We start from the raw sequence: 24,428 nt of genomic DNA on the forward strand, positions 1-24,428 counted from the left end.
AAGGCTGGGTGTGACATATGTTTTTAGATATTGTATGATGATTTTTGAGTTCCTTTTTAGGAAAGAAGATGGGATATAAACATTAAAAAATAAAGTATTTGCGATTAGAATATCTGTGTGTGTGTGTGTGTGTGTGTGTGTGTGTGTGTACACACACTACATGTTCATAGAATACTTTGCTATAAGACCACCATTTTTTCTTCTTCTATGTCAACATTACCAGTAGTTGAAGTAGCTGGCTACGGGCTTTAGACTTTTTGTTCTGGAACAGCAGTCTCCAGTGCCAGATGGCAAAGCTACTTTTGAAACAACAGTCTCAAAAGCAGGTTGTGATATGGAATTGTGTTCTGTTGGTCCACCCCCCACCCCCCAGAAATTCCACTAGGATAGCACAAGCCTGTTCCATGAGCTTAAATGGAACCTGGCCATTGTGTTCATTTCCTGATGGAGTCTTAAATTTAAATGGAGAATAATAGTGGTGAACAGAACACTTACAGGAAGATAAGGTGCTAATGCTCCACATGACTCTGCCACTAACAGTCGTCTCTCTGGATATTTGTGATTGATCTGTAGGAAGACAAAGCCTCTAATCATTATGTGTTATTATTTTCATTCTTTATTTATAATTCTGTTGTGCATGTCTCAATTTTTCCAACTCATTACATCATCGTATTTGTAAATCCCATACTAAAAAAGAACACCAAGAAGTGGCTGTTTGCTATACTACCATAAGCTTCCATTCAGTCAGACTAAGAATGTACAGTATGCCTTGATCCAGGGATCCTTGGATTTCCAGACAGGAGTGGAGCTAAAGAACCACCACTGATGTTCAGTGAATGGAAGGGACTACAAGGACATAAGACACTTGCATAATATCCCCGTAAACCCACATTTATTAGGGTTGACTACATGACCACTGCTGACCCTTAGAAGAACTTCTTGGATCAGCTCAGTACTTGGCTTGAACTGTTTCTTCTTCTGATCCATCTGAATTGGCACTTACAACCTCAGAACCCCATGGCCTACAAGCAAGGATTAACTCTGTTATTAACATGCTCATGACTGCCTACCAGTTTCTGACCCAGATTCCTTTTGACTTGTTTGCCAGAACAAATTCTGGCAGATTTAACATATCACTACACATAAATACAATTATACATTAAGCAATATACTGGAAACATCTTAGCCACTGATAATACTACTGTTGGTGAAAAGTTACTCTTTGAAAGCTAATTAGTTGCAGAAAATTACCTGCTCCCAACACTGTGGCAAGAGTTCCGCTTCTACGCGTGTTGGTCCAACATGCTGAGCAAATGCTACACACCCAGTCAGAATCATTTGCCTGTAAAATAAAATCTTTAGCCTATAACAGTGAAACATGCTTGTGCAATCTGCACATGTGGCTAGGAGCAGATGCAACAGACTGAAAGGACCACTCAGAAAATGGTGTCAGATGTTGCTATCAACATCAGTGACAATCAGAAATCGATAGCGTGAAGGGCTCATTTAAACATGAAATTTTTCCTATATGAAGATAACTTCTATGTACGGGAAAAGTGAACATTTCTACCGCATTTCGTACATGATTTTGCAGTTATCGGGCAGTCATTGTGTATAGGGACTTCCTTATTAGAGTTCGGACAGCGACATTTATATTCACACAATGCTTCCTAAGTGACTGTGTAGAGAGCTTAGGAAAAATGCCAAGCATAAAGTGGCCCTGAATGAACAGAAAGTAGATTACCCAAGTAAAATTGGAGAAGTGTGTAAGCTGTAAGTTCCAAAAACGTTCAAGTGTTACTGCGTAAATTGACCATTATCAAACCTGTGCTTTTCTTGAGGACCCTAAAGATCAAAATGTTTTAGTTAATATGTCCAGTATTCAGAAATTTTCCTATAAAGGTGAAGAAACTGGCAATGTAAACCTGAATGTCTGTCTCCTTCCAGTCGATATGGCTACCAGCTACATGACTATATTGAATTTTAAAAATAATCTTTAAGGTACAGAACTACCTCACTACCTACCATACAGTAGAGGGATAGGAAAATTCTTATAAGCCTCATAAGGATGCCAGTCCCTCAATTTAGTATTCCATCATCTAACTTCAATAATTAAATTCTGCTTGAAGAGTTTGCAAATTGTTGTAAGTCTGTGCTGCAAAGCCAAGAGAACTGCTCAGAGAATTTTGATTTTGTAATATGAACTGAGGAATGGTCAGTCTCATGAGGCAGTGCCTGCTGATTCAAGACTTCAAGTATGAGATTTTTCTTGTATTTCTAAACCTAGGCTTAGAGCTAAACATATGGGGTTGCCTGCAAAAGTTGCACAAGTGGAAGACTGCTCACAGAGCACGGCTTTCCACCAACCCCTTTTCACCATAGTCCCCAAAGCTCCTGAAAAGCCTCTCCAGGAGTCAGGGGACGCAGGTCTGGAATGTGGTGCAAAGGAGGGAGGAGCAGTGGGGGGAGGAAATTAGAGAAAATCTGGTGGAGGCAGTTTATACAAGTGAGATGTGTAAATGTATAGTACATGCACTGCTAGCTTTCAGCTAGAACAGTTCAGTTGGGTAGAGAAGGAAAAGTGGGGGATAAACCAATCCTACTGGATGTAAAGAAACATCAGACTTCAGCCGACACTGTCCGTTCTGCCTTCTTTGTCACAGCTTTTAATGCTGTGAGGCTCAGACCTAGTTCTTACTGAGATGCTAAGCAGACCCAGCCCTACCATAAGGCAAGCTGATGTACCTTCACTCTGTAGGCCCCCCTGCCATTGCCTCTGGCTACTCACAGGCCCTGCTGCCACCACCTACTTCTCAATCTGCCCCCTTCTGCTGTCATGGAGGTTACTTGTCCAATGGAGAAAGCTGGGTGTGCCTGAAACCCTGGCTGTGAAGTGGCCATCAGGCAGTAGCGGGGTTGTTGTTCTGGACTGAATCATGGTGCCAGCTTCAATCCGAAAAAGAGCCAGCCAACCAGGAGCCGCTCCATGGCTGGCATCCCTGGTGGGCTGCAAGCAGGCTTTTTTCCTCGCTTGGAATGGAGAATAATGACTGCTTTAATTCAAGAGGAAAAAAGCCAGCCACTCTGGAGTAGGGCTCCAGAGTGTTGGCACATTGCTTGTTCTTCCATCTGCAGGACAATCTGGTGGAGGTGATGGAACAGCAGGCAGCCATTTGCACCTATTCTTGCTCCGTTTGCCTCAGTAAGACAGGAGGAGGGGAGGACTCACTACACAACATTCTCAGTTCAGCAGGGGGTTATTTCAGTTTCCAGAGAAAGGGGGTTCTCATCTTAGCCCATTTTGTTTGAGAGGAGGGATTTATTTCCCTTGAATGTACACACAACATGATCTGTAACATTATTGCCCCAAATGGAAGAGGATTTGCAGAAGTAGTTCTGCAAAAACAATCAATATCTAACAGAATCATGCAGCTCTAGAATACAAAATATTCCCCTGCATTTGTGACATCTTAAAAAAAGAGAACATGATGTCCAATTCATCAGAGTTTGGGGAACTATTAGATATGGGAACTGTGCAATTTATCAGAACAGGGGATGGCTTGATTTCATAAAAGTTTATTCCAAAGTAACTCATGGTCAGATATTCATATTATACTGAAAACTCATCTTGTGGACCAGCTGCATTTTTATAGGTAAATCATGAATATTAGAACAGTAGAAGGAAAAATCGAAAGGACATAACAGAATACTATAGCGGTAATGGAAGATAACTAGCTTTTTAAAAAAAGAATCTCAGTTCAAGTTTTGAACAAAAGATCTGCAATAAATTTGATGACACCAAAAATAATTTAGAACGTATATTAAAAAATACTGGAAGATGCCTTCAAGGAGACTGAAGAAAGATGGGTCCAAAGCTTTAAAGCTGTTAGCATTTTACAAGAAAGATCGTGAAGTACTGAATAAATACCTTTCTCAAAAATAATGAGAAGCCTCTAAAGTAAGAAGTGAAATTACAGCTCAGACTCTGGGGTGGAGAAAAATCAGGGCCAGCCTTACCATTGAACAGAGTGAGGTGGCTGATTTGGGGTGACAGGAAAGAGCAGCAAATAGTTATTAATTTATTATTGTACTTTTACAAAAATAGGATATGCTTATTTATTTATTTTATTTATTTATTATTAAATTTATTAATCGCCCATCTGGCTGGTCACCCAGCCACTCTGGACGATGTACAACATACAATAAAAACATTTTCTAAAATACCCTAACCCACCCCAAATGCCTGCCTGAACAGACACGTTTTTAATGCACGACGGAAGCTCATTAAAGAGGGGGCATGACAGAGTTCCCTAGGGAGGGAGTTCCACAGAGTGGAGGCCACCACAGAAAAGGCCCTCTCCCTCGTCACCACCAGTCTAGCTGTCCTGGCTGACGGGACAGAGAGAAGGCCATCCGAGGCTGATCTTGTTAAGCGGCCTGTCTGGTGCTGCTGGAGGCGCTCCTTAAGATAGGCTGGGATGGAACCATATAGGGTTTTAAAGGTCAAAACCAACACCTTGAGTTTGGCCCGGAAAACAACTGGTAACCAGTGCAACTCCTTTAGCACTGGAGTGATGTGATCACGCCGGCGGCTGCCTTTAATCAGGCGAGCCGCCGCGTTCTGTACCAGCTGCAGCTTCCGAACCGTCTTCAAGGGTAACCCCACGTAGAGCGCATTGTTGTTCAGTCGTTCAGTCGTGTCCGACTCTTCGTGACCCCATGGACCATAGCACGCCAGGCCTTCCTGTCCTGCGCACTCTCCCGGAGCATGCTCAAGTTCATATTCATTGCATCGGTGATGCTATCTAGCCATCTCATCCTCTGCCGTCCCCTTCTCCTTTTGCCTTCAGTCTTTCCCAGCATCAGGGTCTTTTCCAGAGAGTTTTCTCTTCGCATTAGGTGGTCAAAACGAGAGGAGACCAGGGTATGTACTACCGATGGGAGCAGATGGTCGGGAAGGAAGGGGCGCAGCCGCCGTATCAGATGGAGTTGATACAGCGCTGTCCGGCTCACAGCTGACACCTGAGCCTCCATGGACAGCTGGGAGTCCAAAATGACCCCCAGGCTGCGGACCTGGTCTTTCAAGGGTAGCCGTACCCCATTCAACACCAGGTCAACACCCCCTAGCCTCCTCTTGTCTCCCACCAAAAGTACCTCGGTCTTGTCAGGGTTCAGCTTCAGCGTATTCCTCCCCATCCAGCCACTCACCGTCTCCAGACATTTGGACAGGGATTCTACGGCCAACCTTGGTGAAGATTTGAATGAGAGGTAGAGCTGCGTGTCATCCGCATATTGATGACACTGCACCCCAAACCTCCTGATGATAGCACCCAGCGGCTTCACATAGATGTTAAATAGCATTGGGGAGAGGATGGAACCCTGTGGCACCTCACAAGTAAGTAGCCACGGGTTTGAAACCTCCTCTCCCAGTGCTACCCTCTGGTACCTGGTGGAGAGGAAGGACCAGAACAACCGCAATACGGTGTCTCCAATGTCCAACCCCTCCAGGCGGTCCAGGACGATACCGTGGTCAACGGTATCAAAAGCCGCTGAGAGGTCAAGGAGAACAAGGAAGGAGCATTCGCCCCTATCCAGAGCCCTCCTCATATCATCTACCAAGGCGACCAAGGCTGTTTCTGTCCCATGCCCAAGCCTGAAGCCCGACTGAAATGGGTCTAGATAATCAGTTTCTTCCAAGTGTGCCTTCAACTGCACCGCTACCACCCGCTCAATCACCTTGCCCCAAAATGGCAGATTTGAGACTGGGCGAAAGTTGAGGATCCAAGTTCAGAACTTGAGGATCCAAGGAGGGCTTCTTTAAGCGCGGTCTTATCACTGCCTCCTTGAGGGCTGGTGGCATCACTCCCTCCTCAAGGGAGGCATTCACCACCGCCCTGATCCCCTCACCCAGTCTCTCTCTGCAGCCCATAATGTGTCAGGGTGGACACTGAGCCCATAGAATCCCAGAGTAGTTCTGATGCTGAGGAAGAGCAGTCGCTTCTTCGGGAGAGAAGCGCGCTCCTTTTTTCCCAGGACCAACAGCTGACGGAGATTCCTCCCACCCACATTCCTAGTTTAGAAAGCAGTCCAGGGAGTGACTCAGCACAGATAGCAGACTGGGGGGGATGTGCGGCACAGATGCAGAGAGCGGCGCCAAATGGTTCGCGCTCAAAGAACGGTTGCGCCCAGAGGATCCAAGGGAAAAGGGGAGGGATTCTCCCTAGTCCTTATATTCAGGGGTCTGCCAGTAATTGCCTTTCAAATGGGGACCAACTGTTCCAACTTAGGGCATAGGGATGCTGCTGCTCAGATCTAGTTGCTACCTGTAGAGTTATTAAGTTGTAAAAGAAGAATAAAGCTTTGAAAAGAATCCCTTTGTCTGTGTCTGGACTTGGCTACTGGATTAGACTGAGAGAGCCCTCCAAGGAGCCCTTGACATAATGAGCCAAGATGGGCAAGGATCAAGTAAGCAGGTGGTCGGCCGTACAGATGAAAGCACCTTGTCCACTTCATCAGGAGGAAGAAGCTGGAACAGAACCCACAAAACCGGTTTGCCACAGGCCGCCTCTTGCTCACTAACTGTATCCACAGCGTGCAGAGTAACACACCTAATCTGGTCAATTTTATCTGCAAAGTGCCTTGCCAAGGCCTCACAGGAGGCCTTAGAATGCTCCAGTGGTTCTGGAGCCACAGGACCGACCAGGCTCCGGACCACTTGGAACAGCCTCCTGGGACAGCACTCTGCAGATGCGATGGAGGCAGCATAATATTCCTTTTTTGCTGCCTTCACCGCCACGTGATAGGCTGAAGATACAGCTCTAGCCTGTGTCTGATCGTCTTTGGAGCGAGACTTCCGCCACCAGTGCTCTAGCCGTCTCACCTCCTGTTTCAGAGCTCGTAACCGCAGATTGAACCATGGTGCAGTCCGAGCCCTGTTCAGGGGGAGAGGGCGTTTCGGAGCCACCTGATCTAATGCCCCAGTGATTGCGGCATTCCAGCCACCCACCAGGGTCTCGACCGAGTGGCCATTGGCATGCCCCAGAGAATCCCCAAGCGTGTTCAGGAATCCATTTGGATCCATAAGACGCCTGGGGCGGACCATTTTAATGGGTCCTCCACCCCTGCGGAGGGGTTGTGGAACTGAGAAGTCCAACGTCACCAGATAGTGATCTGACCATGACAAGGGGGGGGGGGTGGATATACCCCCGACTTCCAGATCACTCCCTGCTTCTCCAGAAACAAACATAAGGTCTAGTGCATGACCGGCTACTGGGTGGGCCCAGTTAGAATATGGTGCAGCTCCCAGGAGGCCATGGTCTCCATGAAGTCCCGAGGTGCTCCTGTGAGGATGGCCTCCGAATGTACGGTGAAGTCCCCCAACACCAATAAGTTAGGGGACTGTACACGCACATCAGAGACCACCTCAAGCACCTTGGCCAGGGAGTCAGTTGTGCAGCGGGGTGGAAGGTACACGAGCAGAATCCCCAGACTGCCTTTCGGGCCCAACCTCCAGTACATGCACTCAGCAACCTTGGTCTCCCGGAGAGGGGGTCTGGTGAAGACCAAGGACTCTCGGTAGATAACAGCCACTCCCCCTCCCCGATCCCCAGCCCTCGGCTGCTGTGCATACGAAAATCCAGCTGGACACATGGCTGCAAGGGTTGGAGCAGCAGCCTCGGCCAGCCAGGTCTCCGTAATACATGCTGGTATTTTCTGTCTCAGCTGTAAAAATAACTTGGTAATAGTTATTTTTTAGTCCGGGCCAGTTGTTTTCCAGGCCAAATTCAAGGTATATGGTTCCGGCCCAGCCTATCTTAAGGAGCGCCTTCAGTGACACCAGACAGGCCGCTCAACAAGATCAGCCTTGGATGGCCTTCTCTCTGTCCCATCAGCCAGGACAGCTAGGCTGGTGAGGACGAGGGAGAGGGCGTTCTCTGTGGTGGCCCCCACTCTGTGGAACTCCCTCCCTAGGGAACTCTGCTATGCCCCCTCTTTAATGAGCTTCCGCCACGAATTAAAAACATAGTTGTTCAGGCAGGCATTTGGGGTGGGTTAGGGTATTTTTAAGATGTTTTTAATGTAGAAAATTTATTGTTTTAACTGTTTTATTGTTGTACATCGTCCAGAGTGGCTGGGTGACCAGCCAGATGAGCGATTAAATAAATAAGCCAGCCAGCCAGCCAGGCTTTGGTAATATGCCCTTGATGGGGGAAGGGGGGGGTGCATGTGCTGTTCCACCTCAGACAACAAAACGTCTTGGCCTGGCTCTTGTGCTAAGCCTGTGTGTTGGCTGTAGTATTCCAGACTACAGGCAAGAGCTCACATGACTGAATAGCCACAGTTCTATTCTTCAGTCTTAAAATGGTGGAGGAAGCAATCCTATGGCCACTAGGCTCTGTCTAGAGGGCCACAGGATATGCTGTTTTCCAGGAACCAACCTCAGAGCCTGTGCTCTGAGGTCAGTTCCCAGAAAACTGACCTCCCCCCACGTCTGCGCTGCCTCCGAGGCAGCGTGGGGAAGCCCCATCCTCCGCGCTTGGAAGAGGAGCCGGAGCAACTGAAAAGGGACGTTCCGGGGCGGGGAGAGTGGAGCTGCGTGTATGACACATCCAATGTGTCGTACAGCAGCCTCCTCTCCTGGGTTGGCCCCCCCATGGCTAGATAGCCAAAAATGGCTGTCTAGCGGAAAATAGCAGGGCAGGAGAGGTGTGGAGGGGACGATTCCCCCTGTGCCTCTCCTGCCTGGCACTGGATAGGTGGTTGCCTCTGAGTTCGGAGGTGGCCGACTATCCTGATAGGATTGCACCCTAAGTCACTGTGTGCCAAAGTTATCGGGGGGGGGGGACTATTAGGAGCTTATAGAGCTATGGAAGTCTTTGAAAACTGAAAATATATATTTGCCTGCTCAGTAGGTAGAAAGCTCTTTGCCGAAGGGAGACACATGTACCCTTTCCATCCTGCTAGAGCTCTGTAGGGTTCCACTCTTCAGCCTGAATGTGAACAACTCCTGTTTGTGGGACTGCACCACAAAGAATATTCATTGCCACTTGAGAGTATGCTTACAAATTCTTATGAAAGAGAAGACAAGGAATATATAAATTGCCATTGGCTATATATACAGCTATGCTGTTCCTACTGGACTAGAAACCTGGAAAAGAAAATGAGTAAATAGAGGCCCCTCTAACTAAAAAAAATAAAGAAGATAAAAAATCTTTACCCACAAATAGAAAACACGCACCTTTGCTCATCATCTGGCCTTTTGATCAAGTTGAACAGTATGTGTAAGAGTTGATCTCTCTCTTTGGGTTCAGGATGGAGGCAAGCTGTACACAGTATGAGTGGTATCAATTCCTAAAAGAGTGCGAGTAGGAGGGAAAGGTGAAAAGCTATCAAATGATGTTAAAAAACCTTAGGAAACATTTAAACATTTAAAACTGTAAAGAGAAGTGGTAAAACCTAGTCAATCCACTATTAACATGAACACAATTGGTCTGCATATCGATTTCTTGTGAAATCACAAAACCCTAATGACAAACATCATATTTAAAAGTTCCAATAGCAACTATAAGACCATGCTAGAAAAAAAATTCTTTATCTAGTAGTTTCTTTGCTGAAATTGAAGAAAAGAAATGGCTTTGGATTTAATACAAAAACGAGGCTAAGCAAATGTGGTGTTCTAAGACATTTTTGTTACGTTGACTGCCAGATGGTAATTGCATTCCAGTGCAGTCACAGGGATATCACATGAGCCAAGGGCACTCCATTAGTATCAACGATACACTGCTGAATTGAATGGGGCAGTCCCAACCTGTGAAGAGTTCCTATAGGGTGCGTATACTCTTTATTAAAGAGAACGTCAAAGAGATGGCATGGTGCAAATGTTTTGAAATACTCACTGGTGGTTGCCACAAAGATTTTCTGTAACACAACTATGCCTGTTTACTGGGGTCCAGTCTGATTTACAAGCTACTTAAATTAGTGTCCTGGGGGCTTAGCTGATTCATACCTTTATACTATACACATTGTGCTCTCAAAAAGCAACAGGGTTTTTTCAAGTAAATGGGTACAACTCGGAGACGGATTTCGCTAATTCGTTTTTTTCCTGCAACATATCTAACATTCAGAATCTGGGAAAGTTACATTGGTTTAAATGCTAGCAGTTATACTTCACTGAACTGTGAGCTAGTCCAGAAATAAAAGTAAAAAGCTGCTTTTAGTAACTGTATCTTTTCTTTTCAGGTATAACCGCCAAATCAGATGGTACAGATTCCCTGAGTGATTTAAAATAATATCATTCAAGCCCCTTTCCTTGACTTTAGAGCCCGGTGTAAGAAGCTGTACAACAATACACAGAATTAGGAAGATAATTTTTATAGTAAGATGGCTGGAGAATAAGATATTTCATGAAGAACTTTACAATGAAATATTATTTGAAGTAAAACCAACCAATTTTGAATTCCATATTTTCTCAGCAATTTGTTGATAAGAGAAAGCAAGCATGAAGAATAATATTGATTTAGAAATACAAAATGCAGATTTATGCCCAGGCTAGAGAACACATGGCATTTTATAACAATGCTTTATTCTCCCTGTCAGAACAGGAACCTCTATTATTTCCTTGAGAAATAATAGTCAGTAAGAGACAGAAATTCAAATTCATTCATGTCTTTGCTTTAGAGCTTGTCTAGTAGCTTTTTGGAAATCTGCATCAGTTGTCTAGTTTCTGGGAACAATGAGATGCTTTATGATTATGCTGCCTTGCTTCAAGATTTCAAAGAGACCAACCAAATGTAAAGTTGTCACAGCTATTTTTGGATTACTGGAAATATGCGTAAGAAGAGCACAACTTTAAAAGAAGGTGGCTTATATTTTGTAATTCCAACAATTATGCTTTAGTTCATTTTGCTAATGTGGGGTTTTCTCCTCACTAATGGTAGGAAAATACAGGGTTTGAAGTAGTCAGGACTTGGAGGCTTTTACAAATTGACTGTCTCTCCTCACCTTTGACAACTGATTTTGCTTGGTAAGTATGCCTCATTCTAGCACCTTTTCACCATGTAAAGATCCAAAGTAGACTGGGATGATACCATTTGAACTTTGGAAGGCCATCCATCTAATTGAGAGCAGTTGTATTTGCAACTGAAATGAAACGCTACAGTTCTGAGTTTAGGCTTTTCTATGCTTGTTTCAGTATTAATGCCATGACACCTCTTCTCCCAATTGTATACAACTGATTAGCTTATGTTCACCATATCTATGGTGATCACTAGAGTTAATTACGGCATAAAAAGGGTAATTCTGCCACTGATTACTTTTTGTCACAGAGTTCTGGCCTTTCCCAGCTTTGTTACAAATTTGAACCTCAGTGGAGTCTTCTTGAGGGGGACCCTAACTACTGAGAGGCTGCCCAGCTCAACAGTTTTAACCCAAATAATGCAGAAGTTCAGTAAAGCCTACAGAATTGGGTATTAAGGAGTAATTCCAGGCAATGAAAGTCTTGACACAAAATTCTTGGTCATGCTATTTTATTCTTCCTAAGATCCTCTAGGCTTCAAAAAGACAAAAACAAAATGGAACAGCTGCGAACAGAGATTCACAGATTATCAAAGAATGGAGAATGTCTTGGGAGAAGAGGCTAAAAGATTTTTTTTTAAGAACTCCAGCCAAAACCACCCCAAGCCCTCTCTCTGTTCCCCCTAGGTTTGGCCAGAAAAACAGGTATTTTACAAACAAATTATGAGATTATACATGAGGGAGGAGGAAAGGACATATGAAAGGTAGTGTAAGTAGAAGAATAAAGAACCATGATGAGGACATTTAGACACTTTTGTACTAAAAATACTGAAGATATTTTTATGAATTGAGGTTTTATTAGTTCTATAACAGAATGTGAAAGATGAGTGATATTTTAGATTCCAAATATGAATGAACTGTGTCAGGTGAGACCCACTACGCCAAGTGTGTTCTACCTAGATGGGAGAAAGTTGACAGGGTAGCTGTGTGAGGATGTATACAACATTAGGCTCAAGAGACGTGGTTGGTGAGTCTTGTATGTATGTTAAAATTTTGACTGACATTTAACTTAATTCATTCGAATGAATTGCTATTTGACACTGGAATTTTGAATATTCACTCTTAACACATCAATCATTTAAATGTATCAGCATATTAAGTCGGGCTATTGGCTATGGTGTATTTTACAGTGCATCTATAAATGACTACTCAGAAGTAGGTTCCATTGAATTCTGTGGGGTATGCTCTCAGGTAAGTAGGTATAGGATTGCAGCCTTTGCTTCCCCTGTTATTAGTACAGTTTTCCAAAACAGATTTTCATTTCTTATGGTTGGGGGGGATTATCAAAGACATCTGGCATATATCTAACAAGCACAGGGTAGTATCCAATATTAGCCCTACATAGAGTAGACCCATTGAAATGAATGGGACATAAGTTAGTTGTCAGTAACTAAAGTCTTATTCATTTTGATTGGTCTACTCTATGAAGGACTAACATCATATACTACCTACAAAGTTGATCAAGAGGGAGAATACTAATCTACTGTACACTTCTCTTGAAGGATTAGTGAGATGAACACTCAAACTAAATTAACTTAAATCAAAACTTAAATTAGAAATGAAGTAAATAAAATAAGTGCTTTGAACATGTAGGAAGGAGCACTATATAACACAATAATTATTAAAATTTTAGTATTTTGTGGAGAGAACTGCAATCCTAAACACACTTACTAGGGAGTAAGCCCCACTGAACACAGTGGGTCTTACTTCTGAGTAAACATGCACAGGATTGTGCTGTAATGGTCATAAATAAATATTTTTGAATGATATTCTGTAGGGTGTTGGTTTAAGCACTAGTATACTCCAAGGTCTCTAAATTAAGTGTGGGAAGAAATCAGGATGAAAGAGATAATTTACTCCACTGTTTTATTCTAAACTATATCCAGAGGTATTTGACCCCAAAGCTAAGCATATTTATGAACTATTATTTGTGTAGGGGAAGAAGTCAAAATGAAGCTGTTTTTAAAGATGTATATGATGACCATGTCTGAAAATAACTGTGTTGGCATGGGGAGATGTAAAACATATTTGAGTTAACTGGAAAAGAGTTGCCTGAGAACCAAATGTTAATTTGGATTAAAGGGCACTGGAATAAAAACCAAGGTAGAGAGGGTTTTTAATTTAATTTCTGCAAGAATGTTAGTCACACAACAGTGGAACACCAACATACCTTCTACTGTTAACAATTGGTTATCCAAAGTTTGGCATACAATGGCATTAATAAATATGACTTCTTGCATAAGATGTAGAGCGAGAAACTTAGGTATATTAATGTGTATATGGGATATAAATTCATATGATACTGAAAAGTTAAGCAATTTAAGTAATATGCAAGGGAGCAACTCTCTTACTGGTCTTAAGAATTTAAAGCCAGTTTGTGATATATCATGCGTGAAGAGGTCTGTTAAAAAGTAATAAATTCTACTGCACATGCCAACCCTTGGAGCAGCTTTTTGGATCATTATCATTGGTTAACAGAGCAATTCTACGGTCCCTGGGAGGGTGAGGATATGGCAATTTCCCCTCCCCACCAGGCCTTACAGTCTGGGGGGCAGGGGGAATACCCCCTTGGATTTCTCCCCAACCCACCTCCACTGTAGCAGCTCCTCTTTCGAGGGGGGAAGGGGCATGATGGAGGAAGGGGAGGGGAGAGGCTGTGGATCCACAAGCCTCTCAGCCTTCATTCCCACCTGCAGAAAGGTAAGCAAGCTAGATGGGCTGAGAGGCCCTTCTAACTAAAAATAGCACACAGAATGAGAGGTGAAAAAGCCTCTGTCATTCCTCCTGTCTTGACTGGCAGGGCTTAGGATAGATGGAGGGATCAGAGGTTGGAGCCCTGTGTCTATAAAGTCTCAATCCCATAATATGGTGCCCTAAGTATTGCCATTATATGGCTTGTTATAAGTTAGTATACAAATTCTGGTAAGTCAGTTAGGAAGCTAAGGACAAAAGAAGAGCCATGCCAGATCAGACCAAAGCCCTATCTAGTCCAGCATTCAGTTTGCCAACAAGATGCCCAGAAGCAGGTCATGAGTGCAATAGCACTCTCCCACTTGTGTTTCCAGCAACTGGCATACTGACCCTGATAATGGAGATAATCTGCAGCCATCATGACTAGTAGCCATGGATAGCCATTTCCTCTATGAAGTTATCTAATCCTCTTTTAAAGCTGTCCAGGTTGTTGGCTATCACTACTGCTTGTAATTTATCTGACAACCAAGTTATTTCTGGAAGCATATTTACTGTTTTTACCTAATAGCTGTGAATGGAAATTGACATGTTGTTTTTATTCTATAGCCTGCTTTTAAAAATACATTGTTAAAACAATTTACTGATGAATAAAACGAAGGAAATATATACTGATGGTTAAAAACAGGTACATCTGTGAAATATTCAGCACAATAAAAGCTGTTTGTTGAAGTCTTAGTTGTGAGATCCAAAGAGCTACTTTTAGGAGTATCCAGTGGGATTTTTGCATTCCGGAACAGCAAATCTCCGTTATACAAACTGCTTCGGAAACTCCCCTTGTTGTTTGTTATGTGCCATGGGAGTGGCAGTTCAAAACATGCCCAAACCCTTTTGGATGTTAAGAACTATGTATACATTTTTTTTTAATGCTAACTAGGATCTTCGACAATTTGAGGTTTTTTTCCGCTCAAATTGAATTATTGTAGGATGAGACTAGTGACATATACCTGGGTATCAGCTTACTATCTTTTGCAAGGTTGTTTCATGTAATCCAGATTGGTTGATATGGGGCAGATACAAGGCTAATGCTTTTACCTTGCAGAAAGCTGGATATTGTATCAGATGGAATTAGTTGTGTGTCCACGTCCATTGGTCATATTCTTTCATGCATACTATGGGATTGGAGCGTTCTCTGCATCGCTGCATCAGTGCTTCTAAACTTCCTTCTATCAACAGGAGCGGAGAAACAATGAGAAACCTTCTTGAGCAGATGTGTCCTAATGCATGTTCCATGTATAGTTAATGGAAAGGAGAGAAGAGGGAGGACAGAAGTAGGAGGAAAAGGGTATTTCTTGATTGGGGAAGATATGTAGAAAGCTCAAATCCTATATACGGACTACCTACACTACTTGAAGATTGTTCAAAGGCTTTAGAAAATTATAAACCTTCAGGCAAAAAGGGACAGAATAAAGGTGACCTAAGTGTGCTGCACTCCTAGGCACACTTACCTGAAATAGTCCCCACTGACTTACTTGTGAGTGAACATGCTTAAGCTTGGAAGTTCAAGAATGTCAAGTCTTCTAGGAAGAATACAGATCAAGCCCTTTTGGATATTAGCTCTAAATATTTGGTTGGAGGTGTATTCACAAAGCCAGAATAATTGAGGTCAATCTCTGTCGTATGTGTTCAATTACTACTTCACAGAACTTTCATTAAAAAAACCATGCAAAGTACAAACTTCATTAACTTCCAGAAGGAAAAGGATGAAAGAAATCTGACAACATGAAAACTATAGATTGTGTCCAAATGTCAAGGAAAGAGGCTTCCACTATTATTAATAAAGTCGTATTTGCCTTTATTGGGAAGGAATACCATGTTCACCAAAAGAATAAAACGTAAAAAAGGTTTTATTATTTATATCAAGTTCCTTGCCTAATATATACTGAAGTCTGCTACAATCACACATATGCTCTAATCATTTACCTCTGTTTCCCCATGTTCTCTGGGTAAAAAACACTAAATTAAATTCCTTGCCAGAAGAACTAGTAATTTCAAAATCCACTCTCCTTTAAAAAGAAAGCATGAATGACCATCAAATGGTATTTATTTTATTTTCTCAATACTCATCATGTTCAGTACATAACAGCACACACACAACACCAAAACAGGATTTCTGCCATCAGCAAATTCAAGATTTCAGCTAACTTGGCTATTCAGTTTGGTAAAGTGCCAGTATGAATGACCTGTTAAGTTACTATTTACACATAGCTGTAATCCTATAACTATACTTTGGTCAGGATCCAAAGTATAGTTATAGGATTAACTATACAAAGCAACTACTTTTGGACACCCAATGGGGCTTTAAGTTTGTGTTTCTTGAATGGGAGACCCCTCCCACATTCATGGCCAACTGCTTATGAAACCAAAGAGAGTTTCAAAAGCATGGGGAACTGTTTGCTATTCAAAGAAAACAATTAAAAATAAACCAATCATACCGGGCTATTTAGATTTAAGGTAAAATTAACTACACTCGATGGCAGGGGTGGGCAACCTGAGGCCCTTGACTTAATTTCAAGTGGCCCTAAGACTACTTTCATGTTGGGGAGGTGGCTCAGAGAGAGAGATGAGGAGTGTGGAAGAAAGAGGGGGAAGCCCTTTGAAAGTGATCAGTTCAGAACTCTGGCAAGAGCGATTTGTCCCTTTCCTAGCAACCAGCTTGGCAAGAAGGATGACGGGGAAAGAAAAAGGGTAGCCCCACCCACTTTTGGCTCTGGCTTGGCCCACTGTTGGTCCCGGCCACTGCCAGCATGCAGCTTGACACAGATTACCCCTGATGAAATGGCCCTTGACAGACAAAAAGTTCCCTACCCCTGCTCTATGGAAAATGTCAACATATGCTTTTCAGTTTCTGGATATGAACGCGCTTCTAAAGAATCAAGTAGATGATGGTATCAGTCCTGCAACTTCAAAGAGCTAGAATTATTACCCTGTAATTGTAATATGCAATTACAGCAAGTGAGCAAGCAAATTACTTATGCAACTAGGTTATTTTACAACAGTAAATATGTGAGGTCAACATAAAATTTTGCTTTAAAAGCCCCTCAGGATTTGCAAGGTGTAGCTGCCGTGGGGACTTAGTGGAAAGGCAGGATAAAATATGTATATAAAAGTGCCTTTCAAAAACTCTTTATTACAGATCTTTTGGCAGAACACATTTCTTATCAATTTTTTTTCTCTAGAATGCTAATGGTTACATTTCTGAAACTGCCTGGGATACAAACTGCTGCTTAAGCTGATGCAGGGGGCTTTTGCAAGCCCCATCGGGTTTTTGACATTTTGATGTGTCATGTGGAGTTTTGATCCACATGACATATCAAAAACTGGTGCTGAAACTCCTCTCAGCGTAAAAAGCAGTTTGCAAAGCAGCATGGGAAAAGTGTACTGCTGGGGTGGGGGTGGGGTAGCATAAGCCTAAAGCCCGCCTTGGATTCACAGAACTAGTTTCATGTTCCTTTGAACCTTGGTCTCTGAGATTATAAATATTGCAATATATTTTACAGATACTGGTACATATGATGATCTGTGCCACCAATAATATCTAAAATATGATTTTGCTTCTCATGAAATCAGTGACATTCAAATAGTCGCTGTATCATTCATATTCTGTTGAACTTGAGAGCAACACTGCCCTTCCTCAATTGCGGTATGCATATAAGTGAACACTATACTGTAATGAAGTAGGAATAAACTCATCTAACAGTTGCAGTATGAATGCATCCTTTTTCAATAAACTTAAAATTGATTCTTTTCAGATTTTTCCAGCATGTAACTACTCTGGGAAAAATATGCCTACCTAGATATCCAATCATTTACAGAAAGTGTGTGTGCATACACTCACGTGTCTTCACACCAATTAGCACTGGGTGTTATAAAGCCACAAGGTGATTTATTGATTAAAATTATGGTAAATGGAGACAACTGCAATGGAAGTATGGACCTCTTGCTTGTGCATACCTAGGATACAACTATTATTTCTTTTCTTCTAAATTCAGCATTCTGCCAAAAATGGTAAGTAAATTGTTTTGTGATAAACTTTCTTAAAGAATTTTGTTTAATAGATTATGGAAATTTTACATGCAAGCACAGGGTTCTAACATAGACATAACAAATTTGAAACAAGTTTACTAACTTGAATGAATTTTGTCTCTTTTTGTAGGATTATGATAATCTATTTTCATAGATTTTGCAAGGGTAAAATAAGCAGGAAGTAGGGCTGCAAACACATTGCACACCATCCAAGTGTAACTAGGAGCTGCAAAGAGAAGCTAAAGCAGCATCCCGCCAAGCTGAATGGCAACAGCCAGAAATTGGTAACTGATCCTGGAACAGAGCCCATATAATGTTTCTCCTGTCACAGCCTAAACAGAAGCATCAGCATATAAAATTAGGTGTGCAGTTTATACAATTAAAAATAATGTGCTATGGAACAAAATTTCAACATATCTACTGAAAAATGTAGACAAATATGATGTTAAGTTATTGTAACTGGAGGATCAGTACGTATTTCTTGACTTAGTTACCTTTTCATAACGCCTCAAAGGGCTTAAATGCCAAATGCATTACTAGTTATCTAGATTAATAAGCCAAGCTGGCTGGAAAAGCGATTTTAAACCTTAACAAAACACACACACAACCATCTCATCTTCAGTTCATGTCAGTCTTCATTATACCCATTAAAAGCTTTTCACTAAAGGCCAAAACCCCAATGCATTACAGTTTCTCTACATATCGTTACTGACTTAAACAAGGATCATCCCAGTTGTATAACGTCCCTCACGTTACAATCTATGTTTTGTCTTTGTAAATGTGACCATGGATCAACAGTGAACATACCAAATACTACTGAGTTCTAGGGACATTCCTCTTGAAAAAAAGATTAACGCAATAATCTTTGTAGTTCTATTTGTCTTTTACTCATGTCAAGTCTGTTTTATTTGTACACATTAAAAATGCATGCATCACTGATATCCATGAGGGGCTCTTTTAACAATGGGCTCCTTTGGCAGCCAATTGTGGCCCATAGATTCAGTGGCAGTTGGAACATCCAAGGGCGGCGGCAGGGGGTGGGGGGAGCTTATGATCTTCTTTGCTCCTTTCTGTGCATCTTACGTCTGCTGCCAAGAGCCAACAGCTGCAAGTTACACTGGCAACTAGGGCAAGGAAGCCCCATCCAGTAACAGACAGACATCCTGACTATTAGTTTTCCTGCGTTTTAAGTTTATATCAACTGCCTTGAGAACTTCTTTTAATAGGCAGGGTAAACTAAATATTTTTAAGACATGTAATTGTCACAGAAAATGTAACAGGCAAGTTCACCCCAAGTTAATGTTGAAACTCGGCTATGACACACAGAAGCACTAAGAGTGGGTTTAGCTAACACAAGTAAGCAAACTTAAGGGCAAAACAGATGGACTCACAACAACAGCCCTGCAGAGTGCCATCAAGGATCTTAAGCAAAAGGATAAATAGCAGGATACCATGCTGTTTTGCTAAACTCACCTGACAGAGGTGCACAACCATTCTCTAGGAGCAGAGATGCATGCACAAAAGTAAGAAGATGATTGCAAGTAATAGACTTCCACATAATAAACACTACAAATTTCTAAATGAATAGAAATGTTGTATGAAACTGAATTTGTTTTTTTCTGGATTTCTCACCTCTCGCTTTGCAAGCAGGACATTAGGAACGATATGTGGCAAACAACGTCCGAGCATTAGCATGACACTTTTTTCGCTATCAGCAATCCGAGACACCTAGAAGTGTAATTTTTGTTAAAAAAAATTATATGCAGCAACGGCATTATACAATGCCTAAGGCAGAGTCTCTCCCAGAAGTCAACAGGTGACATGACACTAGGATGAAATACCCACTTTACTGAAACAGAAGACAATTCTCTGTGCAGTATCTGCATGTAACTGGCTCTGGGAACAAATATGGATAGTGAGGATGACACCACTGTGTGAACCGCTGCCTCCATGTGAGCAGTATATTAGCTGCCACAAGATGCAATTGCAACAATGGCTTTTTGTCCTGCATGGTCCTGAGGTAACTGGGTGGGGGTGACAAATGAATTAACCAGCTCAAACCTTCTCGGGCTATTCAATGGTGGTGTCATAAGGAACTAGCCTGAAGTACATACAAAGACTAAAAGCCAGATTGAAATGGTCTCCTCAATCTGACGCTTATGATTCATCAGAATTTAATATTTTACTAAAATTGCATATACCTCTGATCCCAAACGGCTCTCTGCTGACATTTGACAGAAAGACAGCAATGCTTGATGGAATGCAGGCGATAGCTTCCTGGAGTAGTAGGGTGGGGAGGGAACATAACGGAACACAATTGGAAAGCTGATATTAGTACAGACCTATTTGCTTCACAACTGGCAGCTAAAAGAAGAGAGGATATACACACTGCTAGAATGCTAAACTGCTTTGCAGAGTGGACAAAAAACTCTCACAAGACTGTACAAAGTATTCTACTGCACTGACAAACCCAAGGGAACTTCCTCAAGAAACAGAAAGGTTTATCTACTGATACAGCTACATAAAACAAACAGGTTTGTATATTTAGTTTTCTGGAAATATTACTGCTACAAGTAAAAACTAAGATTGGAGAAGGACACACACACACACACACACGGGAATTCCTTATCTACCAGACCTTAGCACAACCTTTTTTCATCTCAAGGGAATTGCATGTATGATGGGTGCTTATACCGGCCATACTGTGGGAAGCACATTTAACCCAATATACAAGGCTATCCGTTTAAGTGGCTGCTTTAGGAATTACCATCTATGTCTATGATGTGACACTTATATATCTGATCTGGGATTCAAAGGGTCTCTTAGGTGTTTGTGGGTGCTTTCACTCCCTCCATCCCTTGTATTTTCCTCTTTACTTTCTTCTGCCTACACTCTTTATGCTGCTTTAGAGGATGCTCTGGAAGACTCTCTGCCCCATTCTTCAGGAACACGGGGACCTGCTATCAAAAGAATGGCCTCTGAAGTCTTGGTACACAAGTAGAATGCTGTCCTGCCACCCTGCCTTGGCATGGTTTCAGTTGCATTCTTTGACGTTGTTAACTTACTCATTTTGCTTTGAAGCACTGCTTCTTTCAAGAGAAATCTAATCTTGCCATGCACCGTAACAAAAACTAAAAACAAATGTTAACTTTTTACTTATTTCGATGGAAGCCTTCATCCATGCTCTTACCCTGAAAAACTTTCTGTATTATATGAAAAATAAGATGAAGTTTGGACAAAGTTATCCAAGGAACACATGCAATCTGCAGTTGAACTGCCATCTTTCAAGTTAGTCACTTATTTATAAAACTTGCTTTTCATTTCAAAATGCAGCACATAACAACTTCAAAAGGTATTCCACAAACGAGGTCTATCCTGATTCTAGCACTATTCAACTTCTATGACCTGGTCCGCACAATTTACCAGTGGGGGCTACCACCTTTGGTTATTTGAGGGTCATCTAACCCTCAAACAACCTCTGCCACCTCGGTTCACACAACACAACAAGCCATGGCAAGCTGAGTGCCTGCAGGTGCCATGGAAAAATGGCACCCACAGGTGCCAGGCATGATGCAGCAGCCGCTGCAGGTAAATGAAGCCACAGTGGGCTGTTGTGATGGGTGAACAGGTCCATAATGTATTGGATGAAAAGTGAAAATTATGTTCTTCATTTCTACAGAACACACAAAAAACTGAAACAGAAAAGTTCTAACAGGTTTTAACAAATGTTGCACAAGATACGCTTTCATGTAATGTATGGAGATAAGAAGAAAAGTAAAGTACCTACTGTTAGGGCTAGAATTAAATAGAAGCACAGCATACAAAAAAATTAAGAGGATGGCCATTCAAAATTCTTGGAAGCTGTAACAATACTGGAGAGTAATTGTTCTCTATCTGTTATGAACCGAAGGGGAAGCTGAATATGGCAATATTCTGCAGCCAATTGCTTTTCAGTCTTTGGAAACAAAGCAGGCAGTTTTTGAATTTGGGATTTAAAGGAGGTATCTAAAACTGCTCAAGAGGAAAATGTTCATTTCTAAAAATGAGGTTTATTATGAAGTCCCACTCAAAGTATATTTATCACAATTACCTTACCTATAAACAATAACAGTAAGTTGTGGAAGTTAACAACACGAATGCACATTTTCTCAAAATAAAGACAAGGAGTAATATCTGCAAGTTTATTCAAAACCACAATTTACCACACATTTATTAGTAAAGTAAGTACCACTGCCCTCCAATATGAAAATACAGAAAAACTAATCGGGATGTTGCTTGCTTTAGCCCTATGAGGCAATTTGCATTAACAAAACCAGTTTTAAATGCATACATCTTTAAATTTGTTAAGAATTGTGTTTTGGACCATAAACAAACTGCAACAGAAGAAAACCAAAACACAGGGTTTCTTGCTGATGGAATTTAGAAATGTAAGAGCTCCGTATTTACAGAAGTACCATCTAGAAATACAAGGAAAACACATTATGGGTGACACAGGGAAGCTGCTGAAAATAGCAGCAGCATTTTTCTTTACTATGTTTCTAATGTTTTTTATATCTCGCCCTTCATCATAAAACAATCCCAGGGTGGTCACAATATACACTAAATTATAAAATGTGTTTATGATGCAAGAGCAGCCTTTCCCAATACGGTGACCTCCAGAAGTATTGGACTACCAGTCCCAGGTAGCATGGACAATGGTCAAGGAAGATGGGAATTGTAGCTCTAAACATCTGGATCTCACCTGGCTGGGTAAGGCCGAGCTAGAACTTTGATGGTCACTTCTGCCACAGATATTCCCAAGGACGGAGAAGTGAGCCATTTTTTAAACTGAACTGTCTTGACCTTCTGAACAAGCAGTGCATATATGCAACACAGTTGGCCCACACAATGCAGACACATCAGAGCCCAAGTCAACATTCCATATGGAATGATATTGTTAGCTTCAGGCAGTACTTCAAGGCGGGCCTGAGAGTTCTTAAGCGTTGGGGGCGGAGAGACATTTTTTCTTTCCCCACGTCAAAAGAAAGAAGTCCACAGATGCTTTGGAGCAGTTATGCTACAAATTCAGATGCTCCCTGCGTTTGTTAAATTCACTCTATAGAGTAGGTAAAGCATTAAAAACATATTTAACATACAAAATTGATTCACATATTCTAGAAATCACTAACCTATTGGGTTTATCAAAGTGTATGGCTGCTTTATTTGATGGGGAACAAGATGGAAGTTTCTCTCTGTCTTTACAAGGGAGAGAAATTACAGTATCCTCCTTAGAAGTCCTTGATTCAGGTTCTGTGAAAATCCTTCTCTCTTCAGTTTCCTCATGTTTATCATCATTAGCTGAACTCTTCATATCTAAATATCTCCCATTATCATCTGGGACAGTGAGAGGCACTTGAGCTAAAGATGATTGGACTGAGTCGCATATCACTGGAATAGGAGTTTTTTCACTGCTTAAGTAGTCTAATTCACTGAAAGAGGGAAGGAAAAAGAAGAGGTTTTGTATTAACAAAAATGTTACTGACTAATAAACCATTTTCAGTAACCTAGGAGTGAATTTTATGTTCTTCAGTATGTGTCCCAGGGCATGTACACAGTCCGTGTTATGAGCTTAGATGCCTAAGGGGGTGACACTGGGGGAAGGGAAATGTTTAGTTGTTTAGCCATTTATGCCCTACCTTGCTATGATAAATCATATTGAAGGCAGCTTACAAAAAAAATCTATCACCACCCAAAAAACACCCAGCTAAAAAACAAAAGCAAAACACACACAGCATCAGAAAAACTGTATCAGTAGACCAGAAACTATAAAACATATCACAGGTTCCTACTAAAAATTGCTTTTAAAGCCTAATTAAAAGCACAAGGGCAAACTTCCCTTGAGAGGCTATTCCACAGTTTAGGCACCCCAACTGAAAGGGCCCACTTTTCTATCCAACAATATCACTTCTGTCAGTCCAAGGACAAGAACAGCCTCAAAACCCCACAGTTCTTGAGTAGGCTTATATAGGTAGTGATACCAGGCCACTCAGAGCTTAAATGGCCAAAGCCAGCACCTTGACTTGTGCCAGGAAACAAACTGGAAACCAATGAAGTTACAACAGGATTGACCTAATATGACTTGTGTCATGAACTTCATTTTCTTTTTGTGTTCTACCAGTTCGTAAGCTCCCATTTTGCAAAGGCTGGGGCTGCACGTGGGTAAACCACCCAGGTGTGTGTTATCTCATGATGTCTTTAGCCCCAAGGTCACAACAAGGGCCGGCTAATTGGACTGAGTGATCTCAGCTGCGTTCCTGTATCAGTGGCAATATACACCAGTTGCTGGGGAACATGGGTGGGAGCTGGGGGGCATGGATGGGAGGGTGCTGATGCACTCATGTCCTGCTTGTGGATTCCTGGTCAGTTCTTGGAGGGCGCAATCCTATCAGGATCGGAGGCTGCCTCCGGACTTGGAGGCGACTGCCTATCCAATGCAGGGCAGGAGCAGCGCGGAGGGGATTTTCTCCATGCTTCAGCCACCCTGCATTTGTGGCTAGACAGCTGATTTTGGCTGTCTAGCTGCGGGATATCGGAGCCGGGGG

The 24,428-nt window shown here is 42.0% G+C and overlaps 1 protein-coding gene across 13 annotated transcripts in view; it reads right to left on the reverse strand.

Moving 5' to 3' along the window:
- The window catches only part of RELCH (RAB11 binding and LisH domain, coiled-coil and HEAT repeat containing), a 92,418-nt gene that overhangs the window by 45,696 nt on the left and 22,294 nt on the right, over window positions 1-24,428 (reverse strand). For all 13 annotated transcript variants that reach the window (XR_014790274.1, XR_014790273.1, XM_084850528.1 and 10 more), the window contains 6 exons: window positions 23,016-23,315; window positions 20,049-20,124; window positions 19,480-19,575; window positions 9,239-9,351; window positions 1,252-1,342; window positions 496-567 (listed from right to left, as the gene is read on the reverse strand). Coding sequence is in view for 11 of the 13 variants with exons in the window: in XM_084850528.1 (XP_084706654.1) it covers window positions 496-567; window positions 1,252-1,342; window positions 9,239-9,351; window positions 19,480-19,575; window positions 20,049-20,124; window positions 23,016-23,315 (748 nt within the window). In the remaining 2 variants the exon portion in view is untranslated. The remainder of the gene's footprint in view (window positions 1-495; window positions 568-1,251; window positions 1,343-9,238; window positions 9,352-19,479; window positions 19,576-20,048; window positions 20,125-23,015; window positions 23,316-24,428) is intronic.

The sequence above is a fragment of the Heloderma suspectum genome, chromosome 4 (genome assembly GCF_057233095.1).
Source record: "Heloderma suspectum isolate Gila_16-S chromosome 4, 16-S_ref, whole genome shotgun sequence".
Taxonomy (NCBI): Eukaryota; Metazoa; Chordata; class Lepidosauria; order Squamata; family Helodermatidae; genus Heloderma; species Heloderma suspectum.